The sequence below is a fragment of the Drosophila tropicalis genome, unplaced genomic scaffold, assembly GCF_018151085.1.
Source record: "Drosophila tropicalis isolate 14030-0801.00 unplaced genomic scaffold, ASM1815108v1 contig_845, whole genome shotgun sequence".
NCBI lineage: Eukaryota > Metazoa > Arthropoda > Insecta > Diptera > Drosophilidae > Drosophila > Drosophila tropicalis.
Window position 1 is genome coordinate 5697675 of NW_027173338.1, and position 22432 is coordinate 5720106.

The 22432-nt window shown below is 33.7% G+C and overlaps 1 protein-coding gene across 2 annotated transcripts; it reads right to left on the minus strand.

Annotated features, from left to right (window-relative positions):
* Window positions 1-4: 4 nt before the first annotated feature.
* LOC137581560 (protein FAM107B) lies at window positions 5-22391 on the minus strand. Of its 2 annotated transcripts, XM_068295858.1 has the most exons (4): window positions 6554-6584; window positions 6345-6431; window positions 988-1192; window positions 5-922 (listed from the first exon to the last, which is right to left on the minus strand). In XM_068295858.1, exons 2-4 carry the CDS (start codon window positions 6403-6405, stop codon window positions 631-633), a joined length of 558 nt encoding a protein of 185 aa, XP_068151959.1. In that variant the 5' UTR covers window positions 6406-6431; window positions 6554-6584; the 3' UTR covers window positions 5-630. The 2 variants fall into 2 exon arrangements, with proteins under 2 accessions (XP_068151959.1, XP_068151960.1); XM_068295859.1 differs by lacking the exons at window positions 6345-6431; window positions 6554-6584 and adding an exon at window positions 21685-22391.
* Between the last annotated feature and the right edge of the window lie 41 nt (window positions 22392-22432).

The following is a 22432-nucleotide window of genomic DNA, read 5'->3' on the forward strand; positions in this document are numbered from 1 at the left end:
AATGTTTGGTTTTAAATTTTGTTTTTCGCTACAATTTCAATTTTTATTGAATACCAGAAACTAAATTGATTTCTTGTTGTATATAGATATATTTTTATGTGTGGTGTATACATATAAGTATATATAGAAGGTTCTGTAAACTGTCAATTTAATAATTATAGCATTAAAATAGTTGCATCTATATATTCTCTCTCGCACAATTTGTCTCTCGTCAGAGCTTACAAACTAAACACACGCCAATTCAACCTGAATCCTAATCCTAAAAAACTAACACACAATTATTATAATTAGTTTACATTTAGTTATACATTGGAAGAGATAAATTTATATATATATATAAATCGATATTAATTATATACTCAGTTAAGAAACTAAAAACAAATTCTTTATACAATATTTTCGGTTTTCTTATTTTGTTTTTATACAGACAACGCACACGACTAAATTTGAGTTGGGTTACTTTTCCCTTTTTTGCATTAACAAAAGAGTTCTTAAAAATTAAACATATAAAATAATTTGCATAGTAATATCAAGTGACAAAAAGAAAACGTTATTTTAATTCAACACAATTTGGTTAAGTCAATTTAGATTTTTTAGATACGATCCGAATACGGAATTTGGTTATCGAGCCTAATTCGGCCCATGCGCTGTGGCTGCACGTAATTTGGCTCGCACATTTAGATATTCGGGATTCACATATTGTCGGTCCTCAGCCTCCTCGGCATCGTGCTTCTGGGCAGCTGCCTCATGTTTCTGGGCCCGCTCCAAAATCACGCGACCCAATTCCCCTTTAAGATTGGGTATGCCACCAACTATTTCCGAATCCGGTGAATGGTGCTGATGTTCGGCAGCTGCATGACGTTCCTTTTGCTTGTCATAGGCTCGCTGTAGTTCTGATTTTTGATTCAACACCGATTTGCCACTACAAAAAAGAAGGGTATTAATTAGTTTTCAAAGTTCTTTCTCATTTCATATCATTTGACTTACATGCGTGCATTGAACTTCAATTCTCGATGCAACTCCTTGCGATCTGTGTTCTCCATGCATGGATTGATTAGCTTTTTGGGTAATATCAGACCCTCGGCATCCGTTTGTACGCCAGTGGGTGTAGGTGGGGGTGAACTCGACATGGACATCATGGCTACGCCGCTAAAGTTCTCAGCCTCAGCAAAACTATGGGTCAATGCAGTATCTGTATGAAATGAAGAAAAGGTCAATTATTGATTAATAAAAATCTTTTTCTTTCATTCTTTAAGCTTTCTCAAAAAAGAAACAACAATCTTTCCTAGTTAGTTAGCAGGCAATGGCAAAGTTTAATTGGCACTTGGCCTTCGACCAACCAAGAAGTGTTCCATAAATCAGTCTGCATACAATGCACATGGCACACAGCTCACAGAGGCAGAAATAAAAAATACCAACAAACACAACACGAACCACAGACAAAAGCCGTCAAAAGCGTAGTCAGTCTTCTGTGTTGCCGTGTTCATTGTTGTTCTTGCCGTCGTTTATTAAGGTTAAATATTTCTTCTCATTCATGTCATTGTCAATTTGTTGTAACAAAAAAAGCAAATATATACACACATACAGACTACACATAAGAAAAGAACCCAAACCACTATAGACATTTTTTTTTTTTTTTTTTTTTGTTTTCTGTAAAACTAACTGGCTGGCGGCTTTAACTTGGTTCTTTTGCTTTCTTTAACTTCTTTTTGTTCACCCATCATCATACATGTATTAGCCCACATTGGGGCCACACATTTTGGAGCACTGAACTAGTTAAATTGGCTTGCCAAAAACCAAAAGCGAACCTAAACTAGATTAATAGTCAAAGATAAGGGACACAACATACTTACAGAAACAAACAAAAACCAGATTAAGCCGTTGAAATATGCCTTATGAATGAAAAAGGGTCAATGATTTTAACCTAAAGTGAAGCAAATTGCATGTGTCAAAAATTATCAAATGAAAATATCTGCAAAATGCATCTAATGGGGACACAATTTAATTGTTTATAAGGATGAAATTATAAAAGTAGTTATGAAATTCCTTATAGACTCAGTTTTACTAACTTCAATTTAGCAATATTTATAACTAAATATTGCTTCATTAACTATTTTTTGTTTATTGAATTATTGTTTGTTTCAAACACTTTTTATTTGCACAATTTTGTTAGTTCAATACGTGTCAATCAATATTAATTGTTCAATATTGATCATCAATTTGTTTGCTTTAACTTTTAATCCAATAAATTGATAAATTCATTCAATTTCAAATGCAAAGCCTTTGCAATTTGGGATGGGAAATTTAGTTAGCACAAAGAAAATCTATTGCAATGAAAATAATCAATATTAAGATTGTTTTTAAAATATGTTTTTACTAGAGTAAATGATTATTTGTTTGAAATAAATCAAGCATTTCTTTTATTAGGTTAAGATTACAGATAACACAGGCCGACATGATTTTTGCTGACGTTAACTTGAGAGATGTTCCTAACTAATTCGGGTACGCTGATTTTGACTGCATACTTGGTTTTTGTCCATCACGTCCAGATTTTGTGAAATCTGGAGATCTGGGGTTGGAAAATAGGCACCCAAAAGTATACTATAGAAAGTACAAACAAAAATTTTCTACTTTTTTAACAGATTTTAAAATATTCTGTATAAGAAAATTAGTTCTTGTTTGCACATAAAACTAATAAACAATATGTTACACGCAGTAGAGTTCCATAATTCTTTAAAATTAAAAAGCAGACAATACTTGGAATCCCTATAGCATACTTTTTGGTTGAAATTTTACTCATTATAGAACTATATCCAGAGTGTAAGATATTATCCATTATAACAAAGAAATAACTCTTTGATATTTTGTAAATTTCTGTTAAACCAAGCCTAATATATTAATAGGATAAAATAATAATGTTTTTAGTACAATATTATGCCTATATCATGGAATAATATATTACAAATTAGGTCATTTTGAATAATTTGAACGCATTTTTTTCGAAATCCTGACGTGATGGAGAAAAACTAAGTACAGGACCGTGATCAGCACCCCCCAATTACTATAGGAGACCTATTGAACTTCAAACACTTTTTCATGACCTCAAAAATGTCGGCCTGTGTAATTTTACTTTTCAAGCATTTAGTATTCATGTTAATAACAATATTATTAATAATATAAAGCTGAGTTGAAGCTAGACTCATATTTTATTGTTCAAGTTTGGTATTCATAATTTATCTAACATTTTAAATAAATTAATATAAAAAGCATTTTTAGATTTCATTTTAAAATTTCAAATAGGGCTCCTTTTAGTCAGTTTAAGTTCTTTTTTAAGTCATATTTATAAATGTTCTTAGCACCCTTTTTGGTTGCTGATAAACTCTAGAAATACAATCTAAAAACTTTTAAATTTAAATATTATTATATTGATATACCTTTCAAATCTAATATTAGAATCATTCAAAAGTTATAAGTTGAGTTATTAATCTTCTCAACCAAATGTATTCGAATTCAACCTTAAACTTTAAATGCAGATAAATTTTTCTCATTTTCAGCCAAGAGTTTGTCCTAAAATCTAAAACTGCAATTTGTTAGACTTCTTCTTAACAATAAACAATTAGAGATGTGGATAAGTTGCATAAATTCTTACTAAAAAATGTTAAGTTTCAGTGATGTTGTGGAATGTTATAAGTTTCAGTCATATATAAAAAGCAAGTTGCAGTTATCAGAGTTAAAAAAAACTTGATTGATTGATATCATTTTATTTGCATAATAGTTTTGTAATTAATTCTTTTGTTTTGTACTTAAAAGTAAGCCAAATCGAATTGATCTTCTTGGGCTTGTTTTATTACTTAATAAAGTTACATTTTTTAGTAACATATTTTCATCCATTTTCCCCATTTTCTTTTGAAATCAAGTCATGACAGCGTTAAGTTAAATCTTGATAAATAACTTTAAAGTTTGACTTTCTTTTCAAATACTCAACAGTACTGTTGGTATGTCATGGCTTGTTAAGCTTAAACTAGCTTGGCCTTTAGTTCTAATCAACTTCTTTTATTTATTATTTTTTTGTGCGTATGTCTCAAGCATTGGCTTGAAAAACTTTTCTTCTCTTTATACATTTAAAATGCAAGACAAACAACTTTCATTTAGTAACCATAAAGAAACAACTTACAGTGCGCTTGATACGAGTATATATTTCTCTTTTTTTCATATCATAAATTAGACACACTCCACACATACAGATGTAGAGGCCTTCCACAAAGGGCTTGCATTATGATGCCAATTTGATTTATGCTTCTGGTTTCGGGTGAAAACAAATTGCATATAATTAGTATGAGGGTTTTGGGTTGGGTTCGGTCCGAAGGCGGCGGCGGCGACCTCTTAGAAAAGTCACCGCCATTATTTCATTTTAATTTCATTTAATTTCACGCCCAGACAAACTAACCACATTGTGTGAAGACGAGGAGGAGACATGTGTGAACGACGTCATTAACCCACATGAGTTGGACAATTTTCTAATATGGCTCTACGCGCACTTGGCTAGGCTGGAACTACTGGACACAGGCACTGAAAAATTGCGCAAGTGAAAACTTGTTAAACGGCTCCGTCTCGGAGTCGGACTCAGACTCGTACTTGTAATCGTAAACGTAATCGTAATCATTCAAACAGGCCTCTCTGTTGGCATGCCCAACTATGGCCCACTCTATAGAGTGTTTGGTTTGGTATGGTATCGTAATGCCTTAATGCCTTTGGGGGCATTAAATTGTCAAACCAATCAATGAGTCTCTTTTAGAATAGATGCAAGTCCCCCGACCCTAAAGCCTTTTTGTAACCAGAGAAATGCAAATGCAAATCGAACAAGACAAATTAATCAAATAGATTTGCATACAATTTCCGATTGTGCCATATAAAATACATATGTATATATACATCTTTACTTGTTTGAGGCATTTGCATATTTGTAAAAGATATACACACGTTTCATAATTATGCTTCAGGCTTACAAATGTTAAAGGTTAATTTTCATGGTCATTTAATGATCTCGCATGAGAAGACAAAAGACCGAAAGAAAAAAAATCTCACAAATGTTTTTTTCTGAATTGGCTATAATTTGTCGGAATTATATTGAAAATTTGTTTGTGTGTGTGTGTATGGATCTTATGATATTGATTGATTGATTTCAGCGCATTTGTCAAATGAACTTTGTTCCTTGTATTGAGCGAAAAAGAGGATGGTATAACAGCTAATTGAAAGTTGTTGATGAAGAACCAAAAAACAACTCAAGTACTATAACGTTCAGATCAATGTGGATATTATTGCTTTTACTTTTAACAAAAATATCTTTTTAAGGGCCAAGAGCGTTGCCACCAAAAATGGGGAAATAAATATTTAAACAGCTTTCGTCATTTAATTAACTTCAATTGTCACTGCACAAAAGATGCTCACAAAGAATTTCACAAAGTTTCTTCTTTTCTTATCTTTTATTAATTATCTTTCTTGAGTTCATTAAACTGATAAAAGTAGCAAAATAACTAAAAAAACATAATTGAAAATAATTTTCAATTAATTTATGGATTTTTCACATCATTTATCTACAAGATGAGCCACCAAAATGACGAGATTTATTCTTTTCTTTTCGTTTCTAAATTAAATTAGCTTACAAATACTTAGTTTGGCTTTTTATTCAGTGTATCACCTCAAAAATATTTCTATTTAGTTCTCGGATTCAAGAACAAATCGTAAACCACAACAGACCTGATAAAAAAGCAACGGTTAATATTAGATTTCTTTAAGAATTCAATTGAAGTTTATTAGTAATCAATATATATGTGAAAACTGTTTTTAAACATCCACTAAAAGTATGTACAATTAGCTTAATTTAGTTAAAAGAGCTTCATAAAAACCTTTTATAAAATTTTAAATTCATAAGCATTGACGCATTGAACGCATTTTGATAATAAATGACTTAAGTTGATTTTTTTAACCTGCTTTCTAAGTCCTAAGTTAATTTTCTCGCAGTGTGGTTTTTTTGTCAATTTGAAGCATGATTCCAGTAAGTAAACAATGTTGCCAGTTCGAGTTTGGCAATTTCTCATAAAGAATTGTTTCTACATTTGAAACACTTTCGACCTTATCAGATTCCTAACTTTTATAGCTTTTCTTTAAGCAAATGCCATTCGGCATTTCATTCATCATTTAACACCATCTCTCCACATACGATATTTCAATGTCTTTTTAGTCATGCCCCAACGATTTCACTTCTATTGTCTCTGTGGCAGAATTGTAAAGACCTCCCCATTGGAAAAAAGATGAAGAGGAATTCAAAGAAAAACAACACTCACTTTCAAAGACCGACATACGGCTCATGATGTTTGATGAAATATTTGAGCCCGGTCGCTGCATTGTTAGGCCAGGACATAAAATGAAATCTTTACACAAATATTGAGAATTTATAGATAGAGGTACACCAAAACGTATTTACATAACACAAAAAAACACAATTTTAAACGTTGATTTTATTGTTTTGCCAGTTTTGTTTCAAATGGCCTACCAAGTTGGAAAAAAACCCTTTTGAAAAGGGTCCGTAAGTTAGTTAATCAGCTGTTACCCTGTCTATGTATATATTTAATGATATTATTAACACAGTTGCTTTCGTTTTCGTTTGAAGCGAGAGAGCTTTTTGAGCTCTTTGGCTGCGGCGTGTTCTTATCAACACAAGAAACTGCAAAAAACTGTGTGAGCCAGTGGAAAATAATGGTAACCGGACCCCAAATGCAACGGGCAACTGACTGCACAATCGATTGCTGTTTCTGTTGCTGTTGCTGCTGCTGTTGCTGCTGCAACTATTTTAGGCTTCCTCATTTGGCCAAGTAGGTGAGGAGAAGGGGTGGGGAGGCGGCTTATGCAAGGCAACCCCCTCAAACAAACCAGCCGAACGACCTAGATACTATTTACAGGCACGAGCAGAGTCAGCTTTTTTTTTTTTTTTTTTTTTTTGTAAATTTATTTTCTCGGCTTGAAATCCTCTGAAAGTGAAAGCTTTTGTTATACGCAAATGCACAAACATATGTCTGAGTGTGTAGGTGAACGTGTGCATCCTTGACCTGAGAGGACACAATGGGGCCAGCAGCATCCAGGCTAAAAGAAAGGGAGGGAGCTTTAACGGAAACAGTTTGCCATTGGCCAATGCTTTCCCATCGAAATTTTCAGGGGCAAAGCTGCTGCTGCTGCTGTTAGCTTTGTTGTTTCTGTCTTTTCTCTGCGTTGTTGGTGCGTAGGAGCTGCTGCCGCTGCCAGTGAGGAAAATTCATCCGGAGCATCATCATCCGTCAGTTGATTCCTGTTCGCCTGGTCTTAATTGGCTCCATGGAGAAAATGGCCGCTCCGCAATACACACAACACACGCACACACATATACACACGCGCGCGCACACTCTCAAGATGCTTGTCTAAGACATTCAACTTCTTGGCCGCATCCGCCGCAAGGAGCAGGAATTTTCTCCAAAAAAAAAAAAAAAAAAAAGGAAACCCCTTCAACCAAACATGAGTGAGTGAGTCGGAGAGAGGAGAGAAAAACTAACTCACCCTGTTTGGGGGCGTTTTGGAGCCCGCCAACTCAACAACTCTAACTCAAATACTCCGCCTCAAATGAACAGGCGAGCAGGAGACGGCAGCAGAGCAAACCAATTTCAATTGGGCAGGAGCAACAGGAGTCAAAAAACAGGAGCACTGCCGTCGACAGGAGTCCATAGGAAAAGCAAAGCTCAACAAATCACTAAGAAAAGCTTCAGACGAAAGCTTTCCCTCCTCCCAATTCTCATTCCCATGTGGTGGTGGGTGGTGGGTGGTTTTGGTGTAGGTGGTGACGTCGAAATCGTCTTTGGGTCTGGGCGAAAAACATCAATAAATAGATTTCCCTGATTTTTCAACAGGATAGCAGAAACAGGCAGCTACACCAAAAACGACACACAACAATAACAAAAGTCTCCCCCCATAGTTAAGTGTGGGTTTGGGGCTTGGGGCTCGTCACCCTCTAATCAGCTGTTTTGCCCAGTGTTTCCAGAGAAGGAAAAGAGAAGAGGGTGTGTGTGTGCGTGTGTTTGGTATTTTATCTATTTATCTATCACCGGCGGCTGGTTGAGTGTGCGCCAAAATATTTGCCCATGTTTTGTTTTTTAGTCTATTGGATCAATAAATAACACAATCGCCATGTGTTTCCCATTAAAAGCAATTTTGTGTATTTCACTTGAGCATAAGTTTTTTGTTTGTTCTTCAATCTAAACGTTAACATTAGAAAAGAAACAAGCAAACATAATTGAACTAAACAAAAACATGAGGGAACCTTGAAAACTTCAAATCAATTTGCATAACTTGATGATACAAAAAAAATATCTTTTATCTTTAAAACAAATTATCTTGCTTAATTTAAGTATTGTTTAATATTCGACTCTTTGTTCCATTTGTTTTCATTGATGTTAATCAATTGGTCAATCTTTTTTTTTTTTTTTTGTGTAAAAAGCGACTCCCACAAACAAACTATTTTCAATAAAGTTTCAAAGAAAATCTTTTTCTTAGGCTTATCTTTTGTTTGCAACTTTTAAGCAAACTGTTTGAACAAACTTCTTATAAAAGTTTTAAGTGTATTTGTAAATTGTCCATTGTACATGTACTATAAGTGTAATGAAAGGTAATGAACTTTAGCTATGTTTCTTTATGCAGAATGAATAGTCCAGAATGTCTTATTTCAGCTTTAAATTATTTAAAATTTAAACATTGATAAAACTAAGTTTGTAAAGATCTTTTCTAAAGAAACTTGTTGTGCTGCTTTTAAAACAATCTTGATCCGAAGACTTCTTCAGCCGGCCTAAATACAAGATTTGATTTGTAAGGTCCTCCAATCATTGCCTTTAAATGTAAAATTTTTAAATCTTCATTTCCGGGTTTGATAATGATGTTCAATACCCCGTCAAGCAATTGAGTTAATGTGCTAGTAAAAAACAGATTTTAAATAAAGAGTTCAAACCAAAATTAATATTACCTAGTTAAAAGAAGGTTGATAAAACTATCTAACTAACTATCTGTTGATATGTAACAACTACTATCTTGAATACTGCAAATAAAATTTAGAAACATTGTAAGTACTTCATCAGATTAAAGTTACTAAACAGTTATTAAAGGCATAATTAATCATACCGAATCGTTCGATTCATTGAGTCGTTGATCATTATATTCCTTTAAGTGCAATTTTTTGTCTAATTGTTATTGCCTTTAACTTAAAGGCTTCAAGACAGATTTAAAACATATCAACAGCTACTGCCTTAAATTTAAACAATTTTACGGAAATTCGAAAACATCCTTTAATAAAACAATTATTTCTAATTTTTTACGTTCAATAATGATTACATTTTTAGTTTAATCAAATATACATAATTTTAGTCCATTAATATATTAAAGCCTATGCTCTGGTCAATAGCTTTTTTACATAAATAACAAATTTAGTTGCATTTCCTAATTAGTTCCAACCATTTCTAGGAAAATAATTATCGTTTTGCTTACTTATGTCATGATTCTCGACTCTCTAATTGGCAATTGTTCCTTTATTAACCACGACGACGACGACGACAACGGCGGTGACCCACTCCCTACTCACCTTTATAGACGACATTGTTGTCTCTATATACATGGATATATTGTAGGCGCGTGTTAGTCATAGTCGTTTTTATGTTTACTATTTATTTGTATTTACTATTGGCTCTTTCTCTTGTTTGTCGGCCTCACAAAAAACAAAACAAAAATAATAGAAAGGGATGCCATTGCCACACGCAAGGGCAACGCCCACTCCAAACGCCTTCTCTCTTGCCTCCCACCCGTATTTGACATGGTCTAGTTATGGGTAGCAAGGGGGCAGAGCACGGAGATGAGCTGTTAAGTTTTCAATTTTAATGGCGTGTCAGAATTTATTGGCCTGCTGCTCATTAGAAGGCTATTTGTTAGGTGAGTCATGGAGTCGTAACTAGCTGGCTGATTCTTCGAGTGGTCACTCATCCAACCAAGTGGGAGGGGGTGCTCACAGGAAGTCCAAAATGTTTAAAGAAAAACCAATTCCCAATGTAAGTCAGCCGAGCTGTTGCAATAAGTGGCTTACTGGCTTTCTCTTCAGTTAGTCATTCACTCACTCATTCATTCATCCATTCATTCAGTCAAGCGACTAATTTTCCGCGTCGACATCGTTTGTCGTCTCTTGTACGCGCATTTAATAACAGTTTTTTTTTTTTCTTTTTTTTTTTTTTTTAGTTTTTTTGTAACTTTAATTTGTGGTTGCTCGACAAGTGCGACAATGACCAGAGAGAAAGACCAAAAAGAAAAAACAAAAACCTCTTAAAAGTAAATAAAATGAAATGAAAAATGGACAAAAACCGGACCCTGAAATTGCGCAATGATAGCCTGCTGCTGTATCTCTCTAACTGATGGGGTTTATTTGCCTTTTTTCCACTCTCCCTCCCTCCCTTATCCTATCACAAATTGGATAAATTAACTGACCTTTCCATGGAATCAAAACTTGACTGTTTTTAGCGCGTGCAACTATTTCTAATAGGGGGCAGGGGTTGGTTTAGGCAGACCACAGCCACACTAGAGGCCTTCCAGGAAAATATATATGTAACATTAGAAATATTTCAGTAATTTTGTTTATATAACAAAGCAGACCAAAAACATAGGCCAGCAGTAGGCAGGCTCCCATGTGGTGCCAACGCCGCGGCGTGGCTAGTGCTGGTGCCGATGGCGTCGGTTCTCAGCACAACAATTTTTAACATAAACATTTCGACGATAAACAATTTTTTTCTCTCTCTGGCATGTTGGAAAAAAAAAAATTATAATCATAGGGAACAAGAAATATGTACGAGGGCTAATCAGTAAGTTACACCAAACCCAATATAAAACTTTTCCTTGGTTGCTAGAAGTTAATCTGATTTAGATTCAGAATTAACTCAATAAGACTTAGCCACTATCTTGATCTTTAATGATCCATATTAATCTAACATTATCCTTCGAAGAAGATGTTTTATATAAATTGGAATTCTATCCTAATCTACATCTGTAAAGGACTTTAAGCTCTTGTTACGATTGATAATTACTATATGTTTAGTCTGTGGCATAGTTTTAGGCTCATTTTTAATGTTCAAGATAAATATCCTTTTAAATATTTATATCCTTTTAATGAGCTTAACTCCCATGGGATTAAGTTGTCTAAAACTTAAATTTTCACTATAAAAATTATAGACTTTGTAGATAATATTACTTCTCTCTCTCTCTATCTCTCTCTTACTTCTTTAGTTCTAGTGAAATAAAACTCACACAACCCCCCTCGATAATTTTGTTTTCTAGGAATGATTTAAAGAGGGAGTCAGTACATTAAAATTACCAAACAAATTTCGTAATCCATAAAGAGCTAATCAAGCAAAATTTTCTATAAAAACGTTTATGCGGGTAAATAGAAAATAAAACAACAAGAAAGACCCGCTTATCACCGCCATCATCATCATCATCGTGATGAAGAATCCAAACTATCAGCAAAACAAAAACAATTTTAATGAAATTTTATGATTGCTTATTTTATAAATAAATTGCTTTAGCTCTCAGGCTCACAACCAACAACACTTGACATCGCTTTCGAATAGTTCTTTGCATTTTATGAAATACGAGTGGGTATAATCCATTTCTTGCTTCGCATAAGCAAATATTTTACCATAAAAAATTAAACTCGCAATCAGAGGCAAAAGTAGATAACAAGTTGGATTATTATCTAAAACAAACATTTAGATCGCCCTCTTATAAAAAGCACATTGTTCTTGAGTGGAACTTAGACTGAAACCTTAATGAACAGAACAGAACAAATTTGTTGGTATTTTATTTATGTTTGCTTTTAGGGAAATGAGAAATTTGAGCCAACGATTGAAGAAGCGCATAAAAAACCATCGAAGTTCGCCCTATATATCATTCTCAAGTTACTGCAAAGCTTTTTGATATCTTTGGCAGATGTTGGGAATATTTCAGTTTAAAGTTTCTTTAAGGAAACAAGAAAAACAAAGGAATGGGCTAGAGTAAAATGAGTTTCTTAAATTAGTTAAAAAACGGGCTAGGCTAATATGAGTTTTCTAACCAAAATTGTTTCCTCACATCTCTTAGAATACTTTTGTTTAGAATTTTTAATTCAAGCCACTAGGCTTCAATTACTTAGCAGCTCCTTTTAAAAAATGCATTCTAACATATATTTTAGTAAAGTAAAAGTTATTTGCCGCATTTCTTTAATAGCGGACTCCAAAGACTAAAACTTTTAGGGCCAATAAATAAAAGTATTTACGACACAACTTGAATGATTGATGAAGTGTTCTGGGACTCCTTTCACAAGTGCATTTAACGTACGGGCAAAATAGTTGGCATAAATATTTGTTGTATATAAGTAGGCGAAACTAGAAAAGCAATTTCCTTTAGTTAATAATATGTGCTCCCCCACATTTTGTGCTGTGCTGCTGCTGACACATTAATGAGGTATTAAAAACTATCGAAAAGAACCTAAATACCAAACTATAAATAGAAATGAAAATGAGTTCCCATTTAGGTTTTAAAAAGCTCTTCACAATAAAAGTCCCCCCAAGACAATAAAGAGAAACATTACAATAAATTTTGTGAATGCAATTAATTTGTTTATAAATAACTAATTGACTTGTCAACTTTAGAGACTTAAATATGCTTGAGTTAAGGGTTAAATATTTTAATAAATATTCGCGTAGATTTTTGTTTTGTTTTGTTGATTTTTGTTTTGCCAACTCATTGGACTGACTTGGCCTAAAGTGAAAGGGGCCAAGTGCGTTATCTTTGTTGTTATTTCTTTTTCGGTTTTAATTGTTTCGCACGATTTTGTGTTGTTGTTGTTGCTGCTGCTGCAATCTGTGCCATTTTATTGGTTAAGTGCTGCAATTTCAGCTTACATAAAATGCAAAATTATTATTTTGTCTGCAAGCGCGTTAAATGTTATTTGTATTTTCTTTTCGTTTCTTTCCCTCATTCATTTTGGCCTTCTTTCCCTGGTTGTCTTGGCCATTTCATGTTAAGCATTTGATTGGCTAATTTGAGTTGTTGTTGTTTGTTTGTTTGTGTGTGTTTTGGGCTTGTTGTATTGTTTGTTGTTGTCGTTGTCTGTCAAGGCCAGTTTTGTTGTAATGCTGCTGCTCATTTACACGGCGCATTATGATTAAATGTTGTTTCTTGTGTGAAATAGTTTAATATCTCCCATCTCTGTCTACGAGTGCTCATAATGCATATTAAATAATCAGTCTTATGACTTTTTTTTATAGCTGGTCATAAGCATATTAATGAATGTCTATTAACTCATAAAGCGTGAAGGAGAGAAAGAGAATGATTTTTGATTTAATCTCTTTCCATATACACATACATACATACATATATATAGATGTATATGTATTTTCGGGTAGCAGCCTGTTTTTGGAACAAGTTCATCTGGGCATGACTAATTTCGGGAATTTTCGGATGACCAAACAAATCTATTTTTAAGAATTTAAAAGTGAAAGATTTAAGAAATTACGTTATCCCAAACAAGGCGTCGTGTTAATTACTTTATTAATAGATTAATAGATATCTATAAAATTTAATGAGAATATACCAAATTAGAAATCGACAATCAATTTCATTTTCTTTGGTAGGTTCCGTGATTGAAATGACATAAACAAATTTAATGACACAAAAAAAATCATAAAAAAATATTTTATTCGTTTTTTATGAAATGTCAATGAAAGTGAATAAATTTGCTGATTTGTTTACTTTTGAATAGATTGCAAATTAAGCAAAAATAATTGTTGATTATTAAATATCTCCAATTTGAAGTAACTCTTGACACTTTAAAGTTGTAAGTATAAATCGACATTTTTTATAGATATATGTAGATTCATAAACAGCTTCAAAATCCAAGACTTAGTAAAAATGTTGGGCCAGATTTGGTTGTGTCTCTTACATAGGTAAATTCTTTTTATAGGAACTAAGTAGTTAAATTTTAAAGATTTCATTTGGGTAAAATTTAAACCCTTAAAAGACTCAACGGTAAAGTCTAGGAGTCTTGCCATATTCGGGCTATCTACGAAATTCCAGATAAAATGCAACTCATCAAATATCATCAACTGGAATGGCAAGGGCGGACACACACACATGAAAAATTGTTGGCACTCAATTCGTATCGCATGCAACAAGTTCCTTTTTACATTGAAATATCCAAAATGTTAACAGGAAATCATCAAAATGTGCAAGTGCTAGTCGAAAATCCAATAAAACAATTTTGAAGCAATGCGAAAAAGAGATGCATACAGAGTGAGTAAGTGAGTGAGTGAGAGAGACAGAGCCTATGAAACGTACATACATAATGGGATATATGTGTACATCTATATGTAGGCTGCCCTCTGACTGTGTCGATGTATCTGAAACAACTCGCGTCATTGCACTTCGTACGCTTGGCCGAGAGGCCGTGTCGGGGCAAGCACCACACACCAGACACACACATGCACATATAGACACGTACTTATGACTTATTTACTCGCATGCGCCCACAAAACTAACCACCGCACCACACCACCCCAAGCTCCACTCACCCCCCTCTTCATCACTCTCTCTCTCTCTCTCTCTCTTATCCCATAAATTGGGTGTTGCAAATGCGTGCGGGGTTGCAAAAGCCAAAGGAAAATCGAAAGCGCCAAGCCAAGTCGCCGCGCACCACCAGCCACATTTGGTTTGTTTGGTGGTGGCAACTTCGAATGGGTCTCTTGGCACAGTCGTACAAAATTGTCCAAGAAAGCTCCAACTGTTTGACGCATTAACAATTATGATCGTACGAGTAGCTCTCATTTGACGTCATTTCAAGCAAAAACAATTTAATCGTGCTCCTACACAAAACTATAGCTAATTTAGATTTGTAAATATTTTATATTTCGGTTGTACGTGAGAACGTGTTGATTACAAAAACTTCAAATTTTTCACTGCCCTAAACTAATAAACAAAAAACAATAATAATTATTTTTAATTCACAGCTTCCAGATAACCATTTATAATAGTTTATGCAAGGCTAGTGGTGGCAAAGAATCGATAGTAACCCAATAACTTTTAAAACAATCGATCGATTTCTGCTAAATATTGGATAATAATGTTCTTGCAAACCTTTGACATTCGACTGTTTAGTCAAGTATTGCTAGAATTCATGCCCTTCGACCTATCTAGATCACCGTGGGTACTTCCCCTTAAGTTCAATCAATCGAAGATCGATAGACTTGTTCAATAAACAAATGTATCCCGAACACATACAAATCTAATTCAATTCATGCATATCTTGTATTTATGTAAATGTATACACATAAGATTTTATTGAGAAAAATATATATACATTTCATAGAATAAATTTATGGGTTTTATATACAGATAGAAGGAACTTTATTATATAGAAGTTCACTGCAAAGAACTTAAGCCATATACTTAATTTATTTTTGTGAGGAATTTAAGAGAGAGACATATTTTTTGGATGCTATAAAAATTGCTAAAAAAAAAATAGAAGAGTAATGTTTATTTTGGTTTTAATTAAAACATTTGACAGTCATTCGAATAAATAAAAGTATTAAATAAACGAGCTCAACAGATAAGATAATAACAGTCTTTATTGACTGAAGGCTTTTAAAAGATTTTATTAAAGAGACGAGAAATTTCACAATTGGGCATAACGAAAAAACACAACTTGACACATCGGAGAACAATGTTAATATATCGTCTTTATATAGAATTAGATCCGGTTTAAGAGAAGAAGGAAGCCTTACAAAACCAAATCGACTACACAATTTACGGAATTATTATTTCAAACAAGATTCACAATTATCGCTACTGATAAGACTATTTTCTAAATCCCGCTCTGTTTAGAGTATATAAACTTTAACTGAGATATTATTTCCTATTTTTAGTTTAGGTTTTACTTTTAGGTTGAAAGTACATTTTAAACCAGACTCTGTCTGAACAATTGGACTTTGGATTCGAATTCAGTCCAAGATGGACCATTTTTTAAATTTTTTTATGATTTTTGCTTTGTTTTTAAGTTACGTAAAGTTTTCCTTTTGAATGAATCAAAATTGATTCCTTTTTCACTGACTTTCAACACACTGTGACCAGTGGATGATGCTGCTACTGCTGACTGAAGTAAACGCGACTTCCATCGGGGCGGTTAAAAAGTCAAAGTCAAATGCAAGACATAAATAAAACAAAAACGAAAACAAGTAAAGAAACAAAACAACAACAAACTTTTGTACATAGGCTAAACAATAACAACAGAAAGCAAAAAAATAAAACAAGTTTTCACTTTTTTTCAAAATATTTGTTTGTTGTTTTCTTGCTGAGTTACTCAGGTTGCCTCAAAATCTATGATGACGGGTGGCGGCGGCGACTGTGTGGCATTCATTTCCAAACGCGATTCAATTGCGTTTTTTGTTTTTGTTGTCTTCTTCTTCTTTTTCTTCATTCATTTTGTTGCAAGCTGTTTTATTTGATGTTGCTCTTGTTGTTGTTGGCCATAATGATAAATTACATAAGCCGGAATTGCAATGGCAAATCGTAAATTGCATTCGCTTTTGGCCAGGCAAAAGACTTGCTCATCATCAATCCGTTTGGCTGTCTCCTCTCTTTTCTTTCTCACTGTGCGGGCTTATCACAAAAGCAAAAACCGATTTACTTGAATTATAAAAATACACAAAATATGACCATATATGGGGACAGAGAAACGAAACGAAACGCAAATGGCTATTTGTGGTCGTGCGACAAGAGCAGCAGCAACAACAACAGCAAAGCTGATGACGATATGTAATCAACCACATGGCCGACCCCCCGTTTTCCCACCCAACCCCACTCTTACACACACACATACAAACTCACTAATATTATATATGCCTACCCCAGTTTTCTCAACAATAGCCAAAAAATGTGAATACAACAAGCAACGAACTTGACGTTTCATTCATTCATTCATTTATACGATAAACGAAAAGTCATACCCTCTAATCAAAAGAAGTCGTCGAATTTCTTACTAGGCGACAAAGTTTACGCTCGATTTGAAGCCACGACTTGAAATTACGCTGCATTTACATAAGAAGTCGAACTTTTAAAGTAATATCACTAAATTTCTTTTCTTCACACAGACCAAACACGGATCAAGCTCTCTTAAATGTGGCACGGCACCTTGCTCCCGAAAGTATGCAATAAGCAAATATAAAATATTAGATAGCACCTAATTTTCATTATTTCGCTGGAAAGTACAAATTAAAGGATAACAATAACATATACTCTTCTACTTTGTAGGATCGGAGACGTCTACTTCTCTGCATAACAAACATCTGTACAATTTTAGAACACCCTCTGCAAGGGTATTAAAAACGTACTAATCTTAAATGCCAAGCAGACTCCTGTTAATTTTCACTGAGAATAAACCTCTTCTTAATATTATTCAATATTTTGCTAATAAGTTTACAAAGTATTTTACTTTGAGGTTCCCATTGCCAACATTCTGTGGACACTTTGTGTGGGTCCATTTTAATTAGGACCAGAAAGAGCAAACACTGAACCCTTTTTTCGATTTTTACTGATTCCAGAAACACTTTGCAGAAACTACAAAGTTTATTTATCCATCCCGGAAGAGGAAACTTTTAGAATCGATTGTAAAACTTGTCGATTTCCAATTCCGTTCTATATATGTACATATGTACATGCCAATTCTTTGATCACAATCTTGATTATAAAAATTTGGTGGCTAAATGATTCTAAGAGACGATAAGGTTAATTTCATTTGTAGACATAATAAAGTAAACTATGTGGATTGGTCACTCGTACTACTGAAATTCCTGCTGATAATTAGGTAATTTAATCTTAACCTTCGTTCTCCTAAATCGTTTTAATGAATTTAATCAAATTTTAAATAAACACAAGATTTTTGAAGAAGTTTTAAGCATTTCTTATTGAAATTTCTTTACATCAAAATGTTAACTGAAACCCAATAGAATCTTAAGTATTTTACTTCTCTTAACCCATCGAAGTTATTTTTTTTTAGGCTTAAAACTAAATGAACTTTAAACCCTTTACAATTTCGTTAAGTGACTTTAATTAAATTAAGCTAACTGAAGATTAATTTAGTTTTTTTTAACGATATAAACCTTTTATAACGAAAGCGTAACGAATCTACTACCGTGAGGCCATTACGATCGACTATAATTTGACTTTTTCTGAATATTACAATGGGGTGTGTGTAATGTGAATGTGTGTGTGTGTGTGTGTGTGTATATAGGCTTCAAAGCTCCGAAAAGAGGTCTATTTATTTGATAACAAACAATGTGCTTGGTGTTGTTGTTGTTCTATGTAGATTGTTCTTTACCCCTTCTCCAAATCATTTTGCACATTGTTCGACGACGACCTTGTCGTTGTGTCGTGTCGTAACGTTTGTTGTATTTGCAAATCTAATCCAAATGGGAAATGTTTTTTGAGGCGTCATCAAAAACAAATGGAAATGTATCGCATTATTTTGGCGTTTTAAACTAAATAAACTACAATAAACAACAGTTTAAGCGTAGTTTTTTTTCAGTAAATGCGCAATAAACAAAAATATAACAATGTGAAAATGTGTTTTGAAATCATGTCTGTAGTTTAACTATATAATATTCAATACGATAATGGAAATGTGAGTGGCTTCTACATGACCTTTATGGAAAAAATACTAAAAAATAGCTAGTAAGTTAACTTTTGATAAAAAATGCATTATGCATATTATTATTATGCATTATGATTCAACAATAACAAGAATATTAATTTTTATAGCTAGAAATATTGTGAAAAATAGTTTGTTTGTTAAAAATAATTGTCATTGCATTTTAGTTTCTATGTATTATGCCTTTTGTACATATTAAAATAGCTTTATTTCATTAAAATATTGACCATCTTTAATATATTTTTACACTAGAGCTTCTGTTACTAAAATGGTTACCAAATTCGTTGTTTATATTACTTATTTGCATTTCTTTTTTATTTTGGCTTAATTTACAAAGTTTTTACAAGGTATTTACCTTAATACTTTAGCTGAAAACTAGAATGTCGCGTGATACATATATCCAGAATAATCCTTTTGAAAAAAGTACAGGCAACATTTCGAGCTCGCAGAGTTTTCCGATTATTAGCTACGTACATTTGAAGTCGTGTAAGCTACCGCGGAAATGCGCAAATGTTAGTTTTAAAATTGCAATTTTTTTAAATTTTTATCATAACTGTATAAGCTGATTAATTACTTCAGGTAGCCAAAAGATTTCCCGACACCGTTAAAACCAAAAAGAAGAAAAAAAGGTGTTGACGATAAATCAATCGAGTCAACTATCAATCATTAAAAATCCCCCTCGTATCACGTGGAAGGATAATTAGAAATTTATTCATTTAAAAAAAAAAAAGAGAAGAGAAGAAGTCAAGAGGAGTATAATTTGTTGAGTGAATAAAAACGAGTGAAAGAAGAAAAGGGCTCGCTCGTATACTCACTCTCTCTCCCTCTATCTTTCTCTTTCTTTCTCAGATGTTGAGTGGGTGGAAACGAAACGAAAAACAGAAGGCCATGCTAATCACGAACAACTCACAATAACAACAACAACGAAACAAAACAAAAACTTGCCTGGCAACAATCGACCCGACCCCATCATATACTTGTTTGCCTCTTCTTGGCGCCTGTTCAAATAAGTTTCAAATTTTGACAAATAAAACCATGGTTTTCTAATTTACGAGCAATATATTCATTATGTTTGAGCGACGTCATCATCATTAGAGAGAGACGGAGACAAGTTGAGTGGTTTGCAATCAGAAAGAGGTCCTTGGGTCCTTGTACACAATTTCTCCCACATTCGACGCAATAAAACGGGATTATGCACGGACCATGTGAGTTCTGTACATAAATATGTACATATATATGTTGAGATTGTGAGCCTTTCTGAGGGGTTTGGGGTTTTTGGAGCCTAAAGATGCTGCTCCCAACAGCAGCAACAACAACACCAACGACGACGACGGGTCCCTGTCTAGACGTTTGATTACCGGGCACACAGACGCCGCGAGGTCGTAGTACAGTGTCCCTTAAACTGTCAATATTTCTGCCTCTCTCTCCCTCTCACTTTCTCTGTCTCTATATTTTTAATGATAATTGCTTAATATTACACACATTTTTTTATTGATTTTGTTTGATTTTTGATCGGCTTTGGTTTGGGTTGGGCATGTAATAAAATATATGTGTATGTACATCTATTTTTTTTCGTTTCTTATCATTTCTTCACACATTTTACTCTATTGGTCGTTGAACTAAGATTAAAAGTGCCTTCGATTATTTGATATTTGTCTTTTGGCACTGTGGTTCTTACATATTAGGCTTTGATAAGAGAAGTGGAAGTGGAAGGAGGAGTGGAAGTGGGTCGTTTTAGTTTCGTTGATCTCAAAATATTTGGTTTTCATTAGAATTCTGATTGTGAAGCGTAATATAGTTAAAAATTATGTCATTATTTGCATGAAGCCCCCTTAAACTTATTGGTTGATTTCAAGGACAAGATAAATTCTCAGAATTCTGCTTAAATCTAACTAGCTATGATAAAGAATCTTTCTGGAACTAGTTTCTGCCATAAATTATGCAATAGATCCTCTAAGCCTACTTATTGTTAGTCTTCATGTAATAGGATCTTCTCTTTTTATCTAGCATCTGCTCAGCTTCACAGATCATTAGCCAACCAAAACCGGAAAGGATTTGCCCCTTATGATAATACAAAATCCGGTATAAGGGTTACAAATCTTTGTTTTTTCTACCTGACTAAATTTCATTATATCAGACGTTTCGATACAATGCATTCAGCGTCTATTGCACAATGAAATCGTTTCTTTTGTTCAGCTGGGAAATGTCATAAGTAGGTAAATAACTTTTCCGTCATGCAATTTTGTATATTGCAATTGTGTGTGTGTGTGTATGTTTTTTGCATTTCGCAACCACTGTGCACTGTGTCATTGCCTGTCAAGGACTGACTGACTGACTTTATGTCTGTACATCGGTTTTTTTTTTCTTTTTTTCTTTCTTTCTCTCTCTCGTGCCGTCTCATTCTATAGATGTTTTGCCAAAGGTCAAACAGGCGCAAATCAAAGCCACATGAATAGGAGCCTTGACTTTTGCACTTTGCCAAATGTTTGCAGACTTTTAGAAGGCAGGAAAAAAATGAAAATCTAGAGGGTCATTATGGGATCTAAATTGAAAAGGACGAAAATGTCAATACCCTCACAAATACATGGGTTTATATGTTTTTAGAAAGGAATTACATATTTGAACTCGAATCAAATTCTTATAGGAAGAAAATAGTTTTAATCAAATAGAATTAATTTATTTGTTATCATATTTTTATGGATTATTAAATACTTTTTATAAGAAAGAAAGACATAAAAGGCCTCTCGGCCAAAGTTAATGCAAAGGTTGGTAACGACTTTGTCAGAGATTTTCAATAATTAATATTTATCCCCTAAGATAAACCACAAAAGTTATCATGATTTGCTTATAACCGAATACGTTGAAGAGTATTTGAAAGTAATTCAAACATTCCATACCTTCTGCTAGCGTTGTTGTTGTTGTTGTTGTCAATATATATATATATTTATATACATATATATATTTTTGTCCTTGTCCTTTGTGCGCTTGTGTGCGTTAAAGATGCTGGAAGCGAAACGAGAGGAATGGGATAACTGGAATTTTGTTGTGATTTCTTGTTTTGCGCTGTTGTTGTTTTTGTTGTTGTTATTGTTGCTCAGCTGCTTTTGTGTAATCCTTTTTGGCGCGCAATTTTCACCTATCTCTCTCTTTCGCACACACGCAATATTCTGCTTGTTGTTGCAATTTTTATTTCTTGTTAGACACACGCGAAACCGTTTTGTTTTGCTTTTGCAATTTGCATTTCACGTTTTTTTTGTCTCAGCTTCTTTTTTGTTGTTGTTTGTTTGCTGCTTTTCGTTGTTGTTGTTGTTGTTGATGCTTGCTTGCCTAATAACACGCCACAACAACAATCTGGAGGAAGCTGTGCGGCGTCTCTGCTTCTTGTGCGCCTTTTCCCAGATTTTGCTGATTCGTTGTTGCAATTAGCTAACCAAACAATATCACTTTTTTCTCGTTGTTGTCAACCTTAATGAATCTATAAGATTCGCGGTGTTTTTTTGTTTAGTGATTGTTGACAAGTTGGCGACGTAGCGGCAAACGAAAAATTTAAATACACTCAAAAACATGCGCGACACGTCCGTCTCGGACCGTTACAAAATCAAAACAGCAAAATAACAACAAAAACAAACATTGCTTGAAATTCCC